The sequence below is a fragment of the Xenia sp. Carnegie-2017 genome, unplaced genomic scaffold (genome assembly GCF_021976095.1).
Source record: "Xenia sp. Carnegie-2017 unplaced genomic scaffold, XeniaSp_v1 HiC_scaffold_22, whole genome shotgun sequence".
Classification (NCBI taxonomy): Eukaryota; Metazoa; Cnidaria; class Anthozoa; order Malacalcyonacea; family Xeniidae; genus Xenia; species Xenia sp. Carnegie-2017.
Genome location: NW_025813485.1, coordinates 12,298,123 through 12,318,027, shown reverse-complemented (window position 1 = coordinate 12,318,027; position 19,905 = coordinate 12,298,123). Strand labels below are relative to the sequence as shown.

Here is a 19,905-nt window from a genome sequence, read left to right as displayed (position 1 = left end):
CCATCAATATATTCTTTGACGAAGTACGAATTTAAATTAGCAAAGTGGGAATATTTTCAATGTAGTGTGCTGGTGTGACAGACGAACAGTGGAATTTCAATTATGTACAAATTACGGTACATTAGGTATTTAATCATGACGAATTTTCTGGGGGTGCAGAGCCAGGGGGTGTAACATCCCATACATCAAATTTCACCACCCTAAAGAAATCTTTCACCCCTCTGAGAAAAATTTCAAACCACTCCCACAAATTTCTAGCAAAGCAGATCAATAGTTCAGTCGAACTGAGTTTTTCCAAGGCAATATTTAAACTTTTTACGCAACCTTTTATGGCTGCACTACCAGACCACCCTAAGTTCTAGACCATGCTCTGTCTGACGTCACTTTCTTACGAGCTCACCCACTAAAATCTTTAGCACCCCTTGTAAAAATAATAAAATCTGTCCATGCTTAATATGACACCGAAACTTTTCGGTGACTTACTAAAAGTTAAAATGGTAAACAGAACAGTCGCTTCTTTCTTCAAATTGCTAGGTAATATGTAGAAAGGGTAAAGTATACGAGTGCCCTTCTGTATACGTATTGTTTCAGCTTGTTTCGCTTCGCTATTCAAAGACGAACTTCCTCCCAATAACATTACACATATGGATGCTATGAAGTTCATAGACATATGAATGTTCCGGTCGTTGCTGTAGGGTTATTAATGAACAAAAGCCATTCAGATTAGTATAAATTATATATACACGTTTAGAATGCTGTATCACTGATATATATTTCAAAAGGTGATAGCTTGCTGACAAGCTAAGTGCCAGTTGCTTCTTGTTTCATTTTTTTGAAGTTGATTGGACTGTTCAAAATTTAGCAACTCCAAGGCCTAAAAATTTTGGATAAAATATCGAGCCAGATGCATAGCTATGCTTTGAAATCCTCAACCACAAAGGACGGAAAAACAATTTTTTACTGAGAAATCTTTCATCGAAGTGATCTCTCCTATATTTGCTTAAGTTGTTACTTATATTTAATTGTAGCGTTCTAATTTTTTATATTTGCTGTTGCACAAATGCATTCTTTTTCGTTCTCAACAACGCAATTTTTCATTTGTGAACTTTGAAGGGGGGTGGGGGTGGGGTGGGGGGTGGGGGAGCCAAGTGAGAAATTGAGCTTGTGATGAAAGCATGCAATGTTGAAGTACAAATAGGTTGCTAGATTCAATTGTTGTTTCTGGTATATGTAAAGAGTGAAGTTGAGGCAGATGTGGTCATCAACATCAACGACGTGTTTCACAAATACCGTGATTCTTGGACGAGCAAAATTATCGAATAACAAACTCTTTTAGTGAATACAATGAACAACATATATTTTTTTCTATTTTAATATAATCGCTTGTATGCATATAATAAATTAAATACTTTACAAAATTTTTACAAAACTAGTAAACATACCTATATGTACTGCCGTACTGATGATTTTCTCCCTGATCAGAATGACGTTGCTTCTTAAAACAGAATCTCAAAACTGTTTAAATGTTTTCTTTATCTTAAAAAAGGTACGGAATTTACATTTCAAGTTCTCCTGTCACGAGTTAAAAGTGAAACGCCACATTTTAGACCAGTACTTCATAACAACTTGTATCAGTATGTTGTGCTCTTGCCTCGTGTCTTTGCAATTGATTACGTGTTTCTATATGGTGACGTGGTAAGTTTCTAGGCAGCCTACAAAATATTACCAAGATCATTACACCATTCCGTATCACAGTCGTTGAAACGGGCGCAGCTACTCTAGAAACACAGCGTAAACATTTCACGCAATCAGACTATATTAATTCATCGAATTTCTTATTTGAAGTTGCAACTCCATATTCTCCAACGAATGACTCGTCATAGTCGTATTTATCATCGGTAGTCAAAGCCCAATTTAAGTCATCTGCAGCAGTTAGAGATGACCCTTTCGACAAGAACACGCTGTGAAATACACACGTAGTATAGATATCATTTAAGTGTTTTCTGACATTTTGTATAAAGACAAAATCAATTCATTATGTCTTCAAAATCGGTCATGGACACACCGCGTTTCGTGCAGTTAAAGGAAAGACCATTGGAGAAAGGAAAAGTTAAACAAATTCGAGGTAAATGAAGAAAGCTCTATATGCATGCCGTTTAAAAAGTGTATAGTATAAGACTTTAAGTTTTGAGTTTTTAAGTGTTTCATTTAAAATACAGTAGTATGCTGTCTGGTTAAAGCATTATTTGTGTTTCAAAGATGCTCGTACACTGTGTACAACTCTGCGTGAATATGAAGTCATGCAGTAAGTTTTTGTCCATTCATATATAATTCCTCTTTAAAATCATCGTACGTCACGTAAAAGTTGAAGTCATGCAGTAAGTTTTTGTCCATTCATATATAATTCCTCTTTAAAATCGTCGTACGTCACGTAAAAGTTGAAATCATGCAGTAAGTTTTTGTCCATTCATATATAATTCCTCTTTAAAATCGTCGTACGTCACGTAAAGGTTGAAGTAAGTTTTTGTCCATTCATATATAATTCCTCTTTAAAATCGTCGTAGGCACGTAAAAGTTGAAGTCATGCAGTAAGTTTTTGTCCATTCATATATAATTCCTCCTTAAAATCTTCGTACGTCACGCAAAAGTTGAAATCATGCAGTAAGTTTTTGTCTATTCATATATATAATTCCTCTTTAAAATCGTCGTAGGTCACCTAAAAGTTGAAATCATGCAGTAAGTTTCTGTCTATTCATATATAATTCATCTTTAAAATCATCGTACGTCACGTAAAAGTTGAAATCATGCAGTAAGTTTTTGTCTATTCATATATAATTCCTCTTTAAAATCGTCGTAGGTCACGTAAAAGTTGAAGTCATGCAGTAAGTTTTTGTCCATTCATATATAATTCCTCTTTAAAATCATCGTACGTCACGTAAAAGTTTATGAATGGTGTATATAAAATTAGCGAAAAGGAAGGATTCAACAATTAAGAATACCGGGTAGACTTCCAAAAATCAAATCAATACATCACAAAAATCCCATTACTTAATAAACAACATCGTGCCTTGCTGCTACTAGTAGTTATCGATATAGCCTTCTTTCAAAATTTTCATAAAGGATTAATGCTTAGCTTGACAAAATTAAGCTTACCTGGAATTTCGTGATTTGTGTATCTTTTCACACAATTGAAACTTTTTATCGAAATCTAAGCGACTGTCGTATAGATTGAGAAAACCTCCTTTCTTCCGTTCGCGTTTGCCAACTAAAGGTAACACATAACAACTCGTTAATGTTGTGCAATTTAACAGGTCAACACACAAATAGGTGTACATCGAAGTGCATATTTTTCCCTTTATATATTCAAGCAAAAAATTGTCATCCAAATCTTCCGAAAAGAAATATGAAAATGCTGTTATTTTGACTTTGCAAAATTAGCTACGTTTGAAAATATTTCATTAAAAATTAGCGCTGTCCATATTACAAGGGTGGACCAGAATTTCATTCAGGAAAGGGTGCATCATTTGCAAATGTCCTAATGCATCAAAAAATATCAGAGCTCTGAGGGGAATGTATCCATTGCACCCCCCTGCTATTTGCATGTCATAGCTACCGTAACCATTTCATTGCATAAATGATGGTCCTACCTTTATAACTATCTGATCGTCGAACATTCAAGATGCAGACAATAAAACCAACAATAATCATGAGAACTGTTGTGGTAATAATAATGACATAAAACCAATTTTGTCTGTACTCTTTCTTGCTTCTACTTTCACCTGAAAAGTTTTTTAAGTTAGATCAACAGCGCCTGTATTATAATTGTACCAACACGAATGGTGTTAATTTGACTTACCAAAATTTAGAGCTACACGTGGAATTATAATACCGAAAACATGAACTAGTTTTCCACAAGTTTCTGTTGGTAATTCCCATGCAAAATAAAAACGCAGAGCTTTATAATGCACAATTTCACTTACCCAATGTTAGATATGTTGTTTTGAATATTGTATAGAATGGTAACCCTTTTCCTTGGCTGTTGTATGCTTTCATGGATACATTATATGACGTTGATGAGCTTAGACTGTTCAGTCTGTATTCATTTAAATGTCCTGGTAAGGCCAGTCTGGAACATGGACTTGTCATGATGTCATAACAATAAGAGCTGCTTCGCTTTTTTTTCTGCATCATTTTACCCAACTCACTGTACTCTAACTATCCATAAAATATTTTTTACATTTTATCTCAAAATATTAAAACATTTCGCAAATAAAAGCGAAAGAAATTCACTTCGTTAGGGACACAAAATTGTTCTTGGTTTATGTAATTTATTTCAACAAATGGTCAAACGATCATTTCGGTTCTTTCTGTTAAGAAGTGAAACTATTTACTTCATGTTGTCTCACATTTAGATTAAAACAAAGCAGCTTGTAAAACTTAAAGACATATCTCAGCATACTTACAATGTATCCATCAATATTCCAATGATCAGACAAAGGTGGTGGCCAAATAAGCAAGACACTTGATGTTGCAATCTCTTTCACTGTGATTTGTGAAATGCGACCTGGCACTTTGAAGAAAAGAGACAGTATACTGAGAATATATCGCATTTTTATTATGTGGATGAAAGAAGCGAGAGAAAAGAATACTTTGTTTTTTTGCTCATCTCTATTAACGATATAAATTTATTAATATTTATCTTTTAAACGATAATCTTTTTTCAACGAAATTTAACTATCCTAGCTATAAATCAAAACTCCATAAACAAAGAAAAAACTGAAGACTCGCTTCCCTCACTCATCCAATGAAAACTAAATCGAGGACTTTTACAAACATTTCTTTTACATAAATATCAAAAAGAGATTTGTTTTAAACGATCATTACCAGATTGTCCAGAGAATGAACTGTTTTCCAGACACACTGGACCAAGTCCTTCGCTATTATTTGTTTGCAGGGAAAAATTCCACAATTGTTTGACTTGTTTGCTGAGAATGGTAATCTGATCTGCTGTTTTTTCTAAAACTTTCGTCGACCAAGATGAATCCTGAGGACGCTTGTATTTGACAATGAAATTAAAACCAGGCCCATTATAATCACTGACGTTCATTGTCTATATTACAAGAAACCAGAGAGATTGACTTTTACCACTGAGCGATTTCACTATTAAAAGTATTTAATAAAGAGGTGCTTTGGGCTCATTTAATCACCTAAACTCTTTCCTACTACTCTTCATATTTATGAAATGATTAAAGACATGATTAGCTATGTCATTGAACTATGTAATATGCATGTCAATCAACTAGCTGCTACTTGATCAATCAAGTATCTTTGTGACTCTGCTAAATTGCATAAAAATGTGGCTTGTTGATTTTCTTTGATTAATTACCAAGTTAATCGCGACAACGATCTTATTACGATTCATGCTGACAAAAATCTTGTCGAACCTTCCATTTCAAAAGCAGAACTCCAGGACTGCCTTCTTGGAAAACAATATTCTCTGGACATTTAACAGGACCTAAAGCAAAAAAGTACTTAACTACAGTTATCAGGACACACCGAAAAGGAATACTTCTGATTTTAAGAATTTGACAGGAAAAATCATTTTGAGCTGTGGTCAAATCATGTAGTTGCTATAAAGTACTTTCTCATTATTGAAACGTGATGAAGAGAGGAATATTTCTAAATAGCGTAGAAATCTCACACGTTTAGTCATGCTATGTTAATAAGGAATTTATTGTTCTCGAAGTGAGAAAAATTGCATTCAAATTTTACAAACACATTGAAAAATTTACTATTCGCATTTTACTTACGAGAAGGTGATGTAACACAACTGTCAGAATTTGGCAAATTGCTAGCCGGACTAAAGCCGTGTTTGTTTCTCGCATATGCTTTAAACTGAATTTTTGACCAGTTTGGAAGTCCTTCAACGATAACCCGACCGTCTCTAGCGCTCACTTCTTTAGCAACTGTATGCCAGCCATTCATACATTCTGTTCTTTGCCATTGTAGCTTAACGAAAACTTCATAATCTTTATACAAGGAATGGTTGTGCCATGTTAGCAAAGCTGTGTTGTTGTTGCAACCACCTTTTAACCGAAATCCATCGAGAGGATCGGGTGGACCTAAAAATGATGCAGGAATTGTTAGAATGTATACGACATTGTTTCTCTTCACGATAATTTGAAAATAAGATATCGTTCAGTATCTTTGCAATGATGTTGATTGACGTTTCGACATCCTTAGCGGTACTCACGACAAGACACAAGAGTCAAGAGACACAGAGTCAAATGACTCTGAAGATGACTACCGCTAAACCCTGGCCCTTACTTGCGACATAAGCATAAGCATAAGAATAATGTAAGCACAAGCACGAGCACAAGATTATCAGAACTCTTCGTTCTTCTTTTGCTCATTTAAGCATATTTATGCTCATGTTTATGTCGCAAGTGAGGACCAAGCTTAAGAATGTTAAAACGTTTCTCAATACTAGATTTACGTTGGTTACGCATCCAAAGCTTTTGGAAATGCAAATACTATGATAGCAGTTATATGGATAAGCTTCCATTAGGGGGGGGGGGGCGTATTCATATATTCTGTTATGTCAGGTTGATTTCTTTTGAAACTGAAATTGTTTCGAAAAGAAATTAGCCAGGCATAGCAGAATATATGAATATGGTCCACCCCAATTAACACAGGATTGACGCCAATGGGTACAGGTTGTATGAAAGTAACTGCAACCCATACTTTGGAATGTGCAGAAGCTACAATTTGTAGGTGTTATTGTTTTCAATTACGTTCATCAATTATTGCTAAATCATGCAAATTCTAAATCTTGGGGGACTTCAAAGGATTGCAGGCAAAGCGAAGCCCGTGTAAACACACAATAGTAAATGCTCATCATAAGGATAATACAAATTTTCATCCCAAATTAAGTATGCACTTACATTATCACCGAGCTCCGCGTGCTTTATGAATTTTATCGAGTTACTGGATAAAAGAAAGCACTTTGCACAAAGGAATGGTGAATTTTCTCAGGGTTTCAAAAACTACTCTCGACTTTCAGACCGACGTTCTCTTAACGTTCCAATTACGTTAAGACAACGTTACCGCGATACAACGTGATTTGGCTATCTGGGTTGCATACTTTTTAAAAAACAAATGACCGCGAAGGTCTTGATAGCGAGAGGGTGAAATTACACACAATAGCCTGTTTGAAGGGTGAACTTATGTCAAAATTAAAGAACTACTACGTCACGCTGATGTCATGTACAAATTAACATAGATAGTACCGCTGTACCGAGTAACTGAGAGTTATCAGACAATTTTCGATCAGTCAGGAACAAGTACGGAATTTGAAAATGTAATAAATGCTACAATTTTTTACCAACTACTGCGATGTCTGCGAAAGCACTTCGCTTTATGACATTTGGTTTTTCAATGTACGCCACGCATTCATAACGGCCGCTATCACTTTCCTACAAAAGTTATAAAAAAGTTAAAAATTGTCCTGGAACGTTTTCTTCAAGACTATATTCACACTGCTTGTTTGAAAACTGAAATAAAGACATATTCACTAAAGAAAACGAGTATGAAAGATGCTGATAGCAAGAAACACTTTCCTCTTCTTGCAAAAGCATACCTTTGAATTCTGGATTAGTAATCTGTTCATACTTTTTAGCCAAACGTGACCAGCATCGTATTTCAAATTGCCTGAATTGAATGTCCATTTGTATCGAATCTGTCTTGAAGTGTTGACTTCGCAAAACAAGGAAAACGATCGTCCTTTTTTCATGTTGAAATTGCTTTCGGGTCTCTTCACGAAATTAAAACTCTCTAGATCAAAAATATGTCATTTACAAAAAAATCATGTCACATGGTATCGTTCACACCCATCGATCATCAAATAATGATCTGTTTACAAGCCAGCTTGATTTAGTTACTCATTCTGTGAAAGTTTTATTGGTTCACCCATTTACTGAAAAACAATAGATTTCAATACAAAGAAATCAAACCACGGTTGTGTTCTGAAATCCACATAGCAGGATACATGCGACTGTATAATTTATTGACAGCGATTGTCTAAGTTTCAATCTCATTCAAATTGTGAGTACCAAGTTATGAATATGGCTATATAAGCAAAAACAAGCCATTACTATTAACAAAAATTATGACTTTATGCGTTTTTTGGTAAGGGAAAGGAAACACGACTTAATGTACAATGTTATTACATCAAAATTACCATGCTAAAATTGTCATGCGCAAAATATAAAAATAACTACGTACCAACAGAAACATTTATTTTGAGCTCTGCTTCACCAAATACGTTTTCGGCAGTGCACTTATAGACAGCAGCATCCAACTCTTGAATAGAGTTTATTATTAAGAGCTCCCCATTGCTTTTCATTTGGTATTTCCTGCTTAGACGAATTGATGTGCCACTCTTTGTCCAAGTATGAACAGCGCGAGGAATTGCATTTGATCGACATTTAAGTGTTGCGCTTGAATTCACAAGAAACAGCGCATCCACGAAGGACTCGTTGAATTCCGGTTTTCTCGCTGCAAAAAAAAACAAAAAGTGTATAAAAAAGATGGCAGAGCAGAAGAATAAATAATTTTTGCCAGTATATTATCCAATTTAAAAAACTCCACTGATGGACACAGAAATCCATGGATAAACTGGAATGAACCGACAACGTACACATATTGATTGCCTGTATAATTGTATACATGCTAGTAAATGTAGATCGTCCAGGTTGGTGTTATCCTTAGTCCACAACAACAAAAACAGTCCTTCTCAGGACTTTACCAACCTGGACGATCTACATTTACAAACATGTAACGATACTCCCGGGTTCAAACCATTTACTGTATACATGTTATTTCAAAATACTAGATTTTGCAGGTGCACAATTTGATGCCAAAATACAGATGCTGTCATGATAGATATGAAAACTTTATTGTCCACGTCCATTGAGCGTGGATCAATGATTTAATTACGTTTTGTTTCCCAGATAAATCCTTCTACGATATTACTAATATATGTATATAGTACCTCGTACAATTAGTGCTACTGTTTGATAGATTTCACCAAATTTATTTCTAGCCACACATTGGTACATTCCCATATCACTCAGTAAAACACGAGTGAATTCAAGTTTCCCTTGATCGATTACAAACTTTCCACTAAAATAAGAAAAGTGAAATTTAGGCTTCGTGAGAGCATCACTTTTCTTTAATCTGAAATGAATTACCTCGATGATACCATTTCAGAGGCATTACTAAACCAAATGTACTCTGGGACAGGGTTCCCACGAGCTTTACAATCCCAGAAAAAATTTGAAAACACGTTTACTTCCATGTCCATTATTTTTCCATCAGGTAGCCACGATGGTTTCTCTACAAGAAAAGAACTCGGTTTTTCATAAAGTTAACTGATGTAATATTATTAACCAATCGCAAGGTTTTTACGCGTAAAAAACCTAGAAAGCAAAGTTAATAATAAAAAAAACTATTACGTATGACACTATTTGACATGACACGAAATTTTTGTTTTGTCTTCCTGGTTGTTTTGCAACGTTGCCTTCACCCCTCTGATTTTCTTCAGTAAAAAATAAATCCCGTGAAATTGGGTCACTTGCATGAGTTATAAAACTTTCCAAGTGTTCTTCCTCTGAGTCGTATTTTTACATGTTTTTCATTTTCTTTTATAGTATCTTACAAAACTATGGTTGTCTGCTTTATGAAATTTGTTTTATTCTTTCTGTAATAGATCACCAGTCCATTAGGGTAAAGTAAAGTAATGGATCAGCAAAAATGCTTCGGAGAAAATCAAAGCGTGCTATTTCACTGGAAGAGACGTTTGCCTTATAATAAACGTGATTATTTGCAATTCACCGTGAATTATATCGCACCTCGTACAAGAAGTCGCCAGGTTTGCATCACGGAACGACCTTCAATGGTTGCCACACAGCCATAGGTTCCGTTGTGCTTTTTATTAATGTTGCTTATAGTTAGTGTATGGTTGAATTTGCCAAGTTTCATGTCACGTGTGTTTCTGACGTCAAACCTCTCATCAGCTTTGCCATATTTTACCCATCGATATGAAGGCGGCGGGCTTAAATACAAGTAAAGCACCTTCGTAAGCATTATATGAGAACATTATGCAACGCAATCACATTACTATTTTCATTGGAAACATATAGTGTAACTGCGTGAGCTGCGGCTTTATTCGTGAATAAAAAAAGAACCCGATTATGTTGCATACTTATATTCAGGTGGTGTCTCAAAAAAACAGGTCATAAGTTATTCATGTAGTTGCTTCATAAAAGCTTCAAAATCGATGTGATGAAACATGATAAAACTTTAAACATCCTTGAAATTTGATGCACAAAGACAATATTGCATTATGGGTATAGTGCCTCATAGCGGAAGGCAACAGGAGAAAAGTGCCTTATGGCAACTAAAGAAAAAATTCATAATAGTGAAGTTGTACTAATTGCAATTTTGCTGGATTGGGAAATTTTCATTTGGGTTATCCTAAGACAATAGTTGTTGCAAGGCTGAATAGAAATATGTGAACAAAAATTTTTGGTTCTCAGTTAAATATTTTTCTTTTTTTACGATTAATTTGAGCGTCAAGGTAACCATAGACACCGGTCATAATATTAACAGCTGCAACTGCATGCTAATTTGAATTTATTAACTATAATTTATGAATTGGGCTGGTATGAAAACATGCATATATTCAATACGCTACCAACTAATGACCAGTTCCGTAGCGAACTATTGATTTAGTCCTGCTATGTATATTTTCTCTGTTCACTCAATGTTAAAACTATAGATTTTTAAAAATATGAATAATGATAATCTTCTCAAATTTACATCGCAGAACTAAACCACAGAATAATTATACAGAAGATTATACAGAAGGGTCACTCAGGTGTACAACGCGCCTCATGTCGGCCATTATTCCAGCCAGATGATTAGGATTTCTCACTTGTTTCCAGCCATTAAAATTACATGACGTCAATACTTAATAATGAATTCAAGTATATTTTGAATTAATAAATGACTTCGGATCATTTTAAAGGTTTGGAAAAAGTCAAAAACCCTAATCATCTGGCTGGAATAATGGCGGCCACCATGCGCAGCACGACTTGCGTTAGGCCAAAAATATCACAGGCCTCGACTGAATGACTCTTTTGTATATTCTTATTCTGTGATAAACTCTAAAGCTGACTACGTCACTGCTAATGACATCGACTCATCGTCAGGGACGGTTGTTTAAACACGAGTCAACTCAACCCCCAACAGGAAAAAACTGGACGCAAAAACTCAAAAATTTTGTTAAGCGTGTTAAGTTTTTTAACTTTCTCGAAATAAACGGGCTGTTCAATTAATAGAACAACAAAATAACGACTAAATTTGAACCTGCCAACCCACCTTTAAACAACCAGCCACAGGTCTATTGAGTCAAGTCAAGACATTTCATAATCAGATCAAACATAATTAACCTTCCTTCAGCTGCACACGTGACATGAACATAATCTGTTCCTAACAAGACTTCTCTATGAGGAATTCGTGTTACAATCTTTGGACCGAACTTGGATACATTTACTATAGAAAATAAAAAAGGAGGAAGTGTTTAATACCAGCAAAATGATTCATACTCTTCTTAGTCTTGTAACGAGCTTTGATACATTGAAAGATTACAAGTTTAAACTATATTTGGTTTGGTCATATTTCATGAACAGTTAATTGAAACGTTTCTTTACCAAGAGTACGATATATCTCTCAGATTCTTACCTGCTCTTTTGTTTAAATAAACAGAATGGGATCTGGACATTGAGTGAAAATTACCAAACCAACAATCAACTATGCATTGATAATCGTCTTTGGAGAAATCATCGACGTCTCTTTGCGTGATTGCAGAGAAAAGCAAAGTACCATTTGACAAAATAACGCGATTTTGATATCTTTTAAGATGTTTCATTCCAAAGGCATTACTTTTTCCCCAGTTGTACACGCAGCCTCTCATATATGAATGCTTTGGACAATTTATTTGAAAAGGTTTACCAACGGTAACGTCACGAATATCAGCAGCAAGGGGACCAGATGCAAACTCACCAGCAACTAAAACAAGAAATAGCTCGTTGTATATACGTCAACTATAAAACATGCACAAGACTGACAACTCTCTTGTAAAAAAGGTTGAAAGTGTTGCAGGCGAGTGAGAAGTGTGTGAGGAATTTCAAATTTTTGAAGTGCTCAAACTTTGATTTTCATTCAAAAATTGAAAGTTTAACAACTAAGAAAGCCCCATGCACATAGCTACACATTCATACTTGAACAGTTTTGTATACTCTCGGCAGGTATAGTCATATATTTAAAGTGCCTATATCACCCTCAGGGATATATCTATTTAGATAGAGTGGGCAGCTTTAAGAACATTAGCAAAATATTTTAACGAAAATTTGATCTTCCTTGAATTTTGGCCTTTTTCGTGTTTGACCGTGAGGTGCTGTGACTGGGTCTAGTTCACTAGACGTGACGTACGCACATCAGAAAACACACTGGTTTTCAACGCTATAGATTATAGTGACATTTGTAGAAAAGTCGAGGGATTTATTTTTCTTACACTTATGTTAAATCGCGTAGTTTATGATGAATTTAACGTTATATTTCTATTACATTGGTAAACAGCATGTTCTTCATTGTACATCACGTCCAGTGAACTAGGCCTAGTCACAGCACCTCACGGTCAAACACGGAAAAGGCCAACTTCCAGGTCAAAAAAAGTCAAGGAAGATCAAAGATATTTTTTATGTGATAAAATATGTTGCAAATGTTCTTACAATCGTTCACTCAATCTAAGCAGATTGTTTCCCTGAGGGTGATATTGGCACTTGATAAACAATAAATTCTCTAATGGAATTATATTTCGATATTTTAAAACTGTACAATTTGATCATCCCTTCTTCCCGACGGTCTACGTCCAACAAGCGAGTCACATTCTGATCTCAAACTACATGAAGTAGCTACAAATATGTCTGTAAGTCATCATACATAGCACCGTGAGAGAAATAAAACACTGTACCTTTGAACTTTACTTTCATTTTCCTGCAAAATATTCTCCCAAAATCTGACGTCACAAACAGCTGATAGTTGCCTTCGTATTTTCTATTGTTAATTTTGTGAAATGTCAGCGTATCGCTGTCAAAACTAAGAAATCCGGGTAACTTATAGCGAATGCCATCAATTTTCGTTCTATTGTGGTACCACTCATACGTCTTTTTACCAAGTCCAACCACTTTGCAGCGCAATTTACTCAAACCATCTTGACCTCCGTCGTAATCGACTGATTCATCTTCAATTTTCAATTGGCTTCTGCCTGTATTTTAAAATTTTAAAGTGCTTCTTTTATGAAAGAATTTTTCTATATTACACACATTATTTTATGTTTTTAAAGTTTCTTTTCAATATGTGTTTGATGTAAGTAAACTGTTAAAGTTGCCAATGTACTACATTTTAGCGGATTGTTTTTATACGTCAATACTATAGCTTAGTTCCAACCTTTTCTGAATTATTGAAAACTAGCATGCACAGAATATGGTAGATAAATTGTCTCAAAGAAGCAGTGAAAGAATTCCGAATATTTAACGTCCTCTTCAAAACCATTCGACATTTTAATGTAAACTACAGCCTTTGATCTCCCAAGGCAAGACTTTTGTATAAAAAACGTCGCCTTATAGTTCAATGGGGTATAAAACGATACTTGAGGTATATTTAACGCTCACAATTGCAATTGATTTATTAACCTTCACTGACCGATACAATGATGAAACTCGAACTGTCAACTCAAAATCTATGGAAATGATATGAATTGGCAATTAATGGAAGCCCTCAATCAACAAAAATAAAATGACAAGAATCATTAACGATCAAATGTAACACAGATGCTTCAATTTAAAACTTCCACAACCAATGAAGAGTAGATGATACTGAATTTAGTTTTTTACGCAGTAAATATTAAACACCTCAGAAACAACATGAACTTCGCTTTCTCAGTTGGTTGTGTTTTTTGAGAGTTTTAACACATCGAGGAATTATATGTATTGAAGATTACGTACACTTCATGGCGTAACGTAGCAATGGAATGTTCATGTATTCATGTTTTAAAGAAATTCATTCAGTTGTGTAGCAAGCCTTTAAAATACTAGGCAAACACCGATAGCTAGTTGCATACGTAATGCAAACATTGAGCTGAACTGGCTAGGATACTGAGCAATCATTTCAATAGTTGGAGCCAGAGAAAAACTTAAATGCTGTCGGAGCTTTTTTTAATGTTTTGATTTTTAAATATTAACATTTTTAACATGTTCTGCTAAAAATAAGAAAGCGGTGCAGGGTTCGATCTTTCATTCAAAATGGCGAACGCTGACTTAAATCATCTATCATCTTAAAATAATTTGATGAGAAGTTAGTGATGATGAATCAAAGAAATTTCTATAAATAGCATGATTTTCCTGTCAGCGTTTAGGAAATTTGTTCACGGCATGCATGCCCATGAAAAATATCATTCTTTAGAGCCGATAATGGTCGGAAAATCAACACCTTTAACACCATTTATTTGGAATCTAAATCTATATATCTGTGCTTCACCTCCTCTAAAAGCAAGCTCTCCAAAGAGAACTCCGACATTACTTCAACAAGCCAATATTAACAACAGCACAGAAAGCTCAAAATAAACGTTAGACGTGAGCGACGTCACAAACCTTACACGAAAACAAAAAACTAAAATATATGTAATTTGAAAAGAGGATCTTTGTGTCAAAGGGATTGTTGTGCTTTTGGAAATGTTCAGTGCTACAAACAACATGATTATTAATGGCGTTTATTGTCCCTTCGAAAAGTAAGTGGTGTAGGTATAGACTATTAAATTTGTCCTTCGTGCAGGAACTCAATAAGACTAAAAAAGTAAATTTGAAATATTTTACATACTTAGGTGATCTACCATGAAGAATAGTAAACAAAGTTTATAAAGAGAAAATGACAAAAAATTATCGGTTGAATGATAGCTACCACTTAACACATATTTCGAATCCATATTGAAACAATTGAGCTCTATAGTTCATTCCACAATATTTCTTATTTTTGTTTTTTTTGTTGTTATTGCCTGTAAATTGTTGAGCTTAATATTTTATTTAACGTTTTACGTTAAAAGTTAAACTAGCTTATACTTAATTCAGAACGCAGCAGTCCTTCAATGATCCGAATGCACACACAATCGTAAAGAAACTATATACGTCATTGGTATCGTCTGTTTTTGTGTAATTATAAAACGGATTGACAATATTTAAATGCTTCATGCACAACTGTATTACCGTTTAATTAGGATAAATATAATCAAAAACGAACTCACCTCTTTCAAAGTGCGTTAGAAGAAGTAACAGCGACACGAAGTTTGTTAAATATCTCAACTTCAATAATTCTATCCAATTGTGTTTCAGCAACAATGCCATTTCAACTGCTGAAAAGAACGAAACAATATCAATTCACATGTGTGAAAGAAAGTAGACAAGCCATAGAACTACCTGACCATAATCATTCATTTCAAAAGCAGCAGCCAATGAATCATGCGTTTCACTAATATATAATACATGTAGTAGTATGACAAATGGTTATGCAAATTTTTCAACTTCATTTTCAATGTTTACTTTCGTTGCGCTCAAAGGATAACAGTATTTTGCAAAATCATATCAGGGTAACAGAATGCAGGAACCAAAGGCTGCGCATTCTTAAAATGTGCGCTGAGATTATTCATACAACTTAAAACTAATAAAATAATTAAACACAGTAGTAGGGAGCGCTTGCTGTGAAAGTGAATTTGATATATTGTCATGTCATGAATCATTAAAACGCAATTTGCAAAGTATATATTTAAGAACTTTATTAACATAGCGCTGTAATTGCGTCAAACAAACATTGTACTCATTACAGGAATCGTTTCATTTGAAGAAGTTGTAGCAAAATTTGATATTTATCGGTAAATTTCCTGGAATAAAGCAGGTGACTTAAACGGTGATGACAAGAGATGATGTTAAATGCTTTACAATGCGTAATAAATGGAGTAACTTTCAGGGGTCGAGTTATAACTCGATTAAATGACAAAAGTTGAATAAGTTGTGTTTTCCCTCGCAGTCAATGCTGTCAGAGAAAATTTCGTTTCATTTACACTTACAGACATTCATTTCAAAATGAAAGTCATCTGCATAATCCAAAAACCTGTTTTGTCGACAGGTGTAATCGTCATGAGCAATATAAAAAAACTCGTGCAGTAATTTATGCTAAAGCATTTGGTCAGCAATTTTCCGATTTTATCTCGCAAAATGCACTCAAGCCTCGGTTCTTACGGTCAGCTTTGATTAAACTGAAATTCATTTGGCGAAATTCAAACTCGGCCAATGAGTTAAGCCCTTGCCAAGTTCCGTTGAAGACGAGTCAAAGTTATACAACGTTTACAAGCACCTAGGTAGCATAAAGTGATTTTAATAATAACTAAGTAATCTTTCCATTGAAGGATCAGAAAGATTGTGACCATTTCGTGTATTCAGCGTAGTCAGTCCCATCAGGGGCCGGTTGTATAAAGCTCTTAAGTCTTAACTACTTTTTAATTACATTTTTTGCTGTTAAAAAGTAGTTAAATTTGACCACGCAGTTAAGTCAGTTGTTTAAAAAAGTAGTTTGCGCTAACTGCAATTAAAGTTAACTACGTTTTTACTTAACTGGCGCCAGAACGCCAATTCATCAAACAATTTCAAAATTCATGCCCGACTTAAGCACTTTGATATTACTTGAAGTGGTTTACATGCTTATGTGTTAGCGATTGTGGTATAAGAAAATATCTGCTGCAACATCTTCGTCAAATGACCATGCAAACATGAAATGACAAAAAAAGATAGTAAAATTTTGTTGGTAGAAAATTATGTCGTAGTGACAAAATTGGCCTCAGATCTCTCTTTTGTGTCAAATATAATTCTAAACTATACATGTATTCGAAAGTAATTGATATAATACTTTACATAAACTAATTGATATATTAATAATAATTAGAAAGTAGCTAATTGATGATATATTACATTAAACTTTGATATATTACTTTAATGGATGAGTGAAGGAAACTGGTATACTGGTATGAAAACTATACTTATAAATGTTTCTTGGGATATACTAAAAATTTTGCGGTCAAACAGCATGCTCTGTTCACCGAGAAATTGAAATAACGGCACATGCTAACATGCTGACAAAAATTTGTCGAATTGAAGTGCATAACAAAATTTTGACTCAAGTTGACGTGATTAAAATGCGTAAAAAGACGACAATCTGGTTTCTAAGTAAAAGGCATCTTATTTCTTATGCAAACACAAAAACTCACAAGAGCTATTAAAAGGGCAAGATTGATGGCTTGAAAAACAAGATTGATGGCTTGAAAACACACCGATCATGATTGTCAAGCATTCTATAAGTAGATTTATCGAGAGATTTAAGTATAGAATTTGATATATACTTTGGAATATTAAAGTTACGTATAGCTAAAACAATCTAAGAAGTCTTAGTAGGTTAGCTCTCGCTATTAGTTATATTTACTGTAACGTCTGATATAAACTTGCTTATGGCAAGTGCAGATGGATGTTGCGATAGCAAATGCAGTAGTAAGTTGATGGAAACAGAACATCTGGCTTGACTGTAAGATGCAAATAATTTTGGTAGATAAACTTTGACATACCAAACTTCTCTGCATGGTAGCCATGTCTCACTTCAAGAATGAGAGGTAAAAAGTACGATAGCTGACACCAAACAAAGCGAATTATAAAAAACAGTATTTTCACATCTTGATTATTCAATTAACACCTTTTTCACAACACAGTTAAATAGAATTGGAAATTTCATAGAAGCACTTTATGCAAACATGTGTAACTAGCTACCGCTATTTGTCGAGAGCAAAGCGTGAATGGCAAACAACAGCTTCGACACTCACTAAGCTTCGCAGAAAACAAATATTCACAGGAATAACACAGACAAATCTTTTGTAAATAACATTCAAGGTATTCAAAAAACGCCATCAAATAAATCATTTATGCTTTTTTCTAGCAATGTGACTCAGTAATTTTTTGTGATTGGCATGCATATAGCATTTTATTTTGTCATAAGCCAGCGTGCAATCGATTTTCTGTTTTTGTTATAGATTATATTAATCGACTGGTATTTTTCTACAAAATGGATGATGTAGGACGGTAGACTCAACATTAAGTCAGGTCTACCGCCTAAAATATTTGTTTTATAAAGATTCAGACACAAACAAGTTTATTTTGCAGATTCCAATTTTAAGCCTAAAGATACTTAGACAAAAAGTACATTGATATGTGTAAGATTATACATATCGTCCTATATCGAGGGTGTAGACTGACAGAACGCGGGTGGTCATATTCATTTCGAATTTGAAATTACGCTGTGAAATATATTATAACAAAAACAAATGAAGCACTTTCGAAACTCTGTCTCGAAGAATCCTTGTAGTTTAAGGGTTTTTCAATTAACACTTAATCAAATCCATATATAAGATATAATTAAAATGAAAGATTATGTATTCTACCTATTCTCACAGTTTACTCGAGTTGAATAAGTGTCAGATGAAACACCTTTGATAACTTTAGAGGTTTATCGGCTCTTGATCTCACAAAACAAAAGTGAGCTCTACGTTATTGAAATGAGCGAGTGTGTTAACCAGATCGTGTTTATTTCAGATGCAACAAATATACGTCAATGCAATTTAAAAACAAAAAAGCAGCAAACGCGTTTTACATAAAAATATTCATAATTACATAAAATGTCATTGTTACAGAAGAGCCGCAGTTTAGCAGCAGGAAGTAGATTAATTGCTACTTGTGGGAATTAGACTTGTTTCGGTAAGGGAGGGAGGCATGTATATTGCAAATAACTAATTTACGTATCCCATGTGAAATTTATATTTTAAGTTTAAAAAAATGAAAACAGCGTACTTGGCTCATATTTGAACAACTAGGTATTCCACACATTGTTGATTTTTCATATCCAACTTTGACGTACACTCTTGTACACACGACATATATGTGAAAGAGATTCAGCGTGGAGCCACTGTATCCTACCTTATGCCGAGTCGACGGTGTTCATTCGTCCCCTTCCAACGTAAATGTACTGCATTCACTGGAGTAGAGCAAGAAAAATACGCGTAGAAAATGTGAATTACATATGACTATAAACATGACCGACATGCAGAACACACACAAAATGAATCAAGTGACATATGTTATGCGACAGACAACAAATAGCTAAGCGTATATGTCGCTAATTTCCGGATGACGCACGTTTTGAAATAGTCATTCCATTGGCTGTTTTGTTTGTAGCTCATTTCATAAGCAAACTCTGCAAAACATGCAATTATAAACATGCAATTATTTTTTTACCAAAAATTGAAAAGTCTGATTGACTTTGATAATTAGGCATGACAATCTGAGACAAAAAGTGACGAGAATGTACGAAAATGTACGTAATTTGATGAGAATGACTAAAAAGCAAGACAATTAACGCAAAACTGTATAGACTGCACATTTCAAACAATAACCAAATGGCAATAATATGATCGCACAGAAATCGATGTCATTCATTTTGTATATTTTTGCCAGGCGCCAGATTGACCTCAACATATGTTTACATTTGTCCATTTATACAACTGGCACATTGATATAAAATCATAATTATTTGTCATTGTTAACGTGAACACTCGCACTTGACCGTTGGTGCGCAACCGTGCAATTCTTCACAAAAGTACACAAAAGATCGAGTAACTTTCAAAAATATTGAAAATGA

At 34.4% G+C, this 19,905-nt stretch overlaps 1 protein-coding gene across 6 annotated transcripts; it reads right to left on the bottom strand.

The window, feature by feature from the left end:
• Positions 1 to 1,379: 1,379 nt before the first annotated feature.
• Positions 1,380 to 19,359, bottom strand: LOC124445976 (contactin-4-like). Of its 6 annotated transcripts, XM_046996766.1 has the most exons (20): positions 19,185 to 19,358; positions 15,422 to 15,529; positions 13,097 to 13,390; positions 11,806 to 12,132; positions 11,514 to 11,616; positions 9,912 to 10,114; positions 9,252 to 9,396; positions 9,053 to 9,183; positions 8,284 to 8,556; positions 7,640 to 7,833; positions 7,385 to 7,475; positions 5,811 to 6,122; positions 5,445 to 5,515; positions 4,885 to 5,110; positions 4,464 to 4,570; positions 3,981 to 4,215; positions 3,648 to 3,779; positions 3,154 to 3,265; positions 1,616 to 1,712; positions 1,380 to 1,536 (listed from the first exon to the last, which is right to left on the bottom strand). In XM_046996766.1, exons 2-20 carry the CDS (start codon positions 15,519 to 15,521, stop codon positions 1,510 to 1,512), a joined length of 3,180 nt encoding a protein of 1,059 aa, XP_046852722.1. In that variant the 5' UTR covers positions 15,522 to 15,529; positions 19,185 to 19,358; the 3' UTR covers positions 1,380 to 1,509. The 6 variants fall into 6 exon arrangements, with proteins under 6 accessions (XP_046852722.1, XP_046852718.1, XP_046852720.1 ...); XM_046996762.1 differs by lacking the exons at positions 1,380 to 1,536; positions 1,616 to 1,712 and adding an exon at positions 1,725 to 1,961 and having other exon boundaries at positions 19,185 to 19,359; XM_046996764.1 differs by lacking the exons at positions 1,380 to 1,536; positions 1,616 to 1,712 and adding an exon at positions 1,725 to 1,961 and having other exon boundaries at positions 15,422 to 15,526; positions 19,185 to 19,359.
• Positions 19,360 to 19,905: the final 546 nt, after the last annotated feature.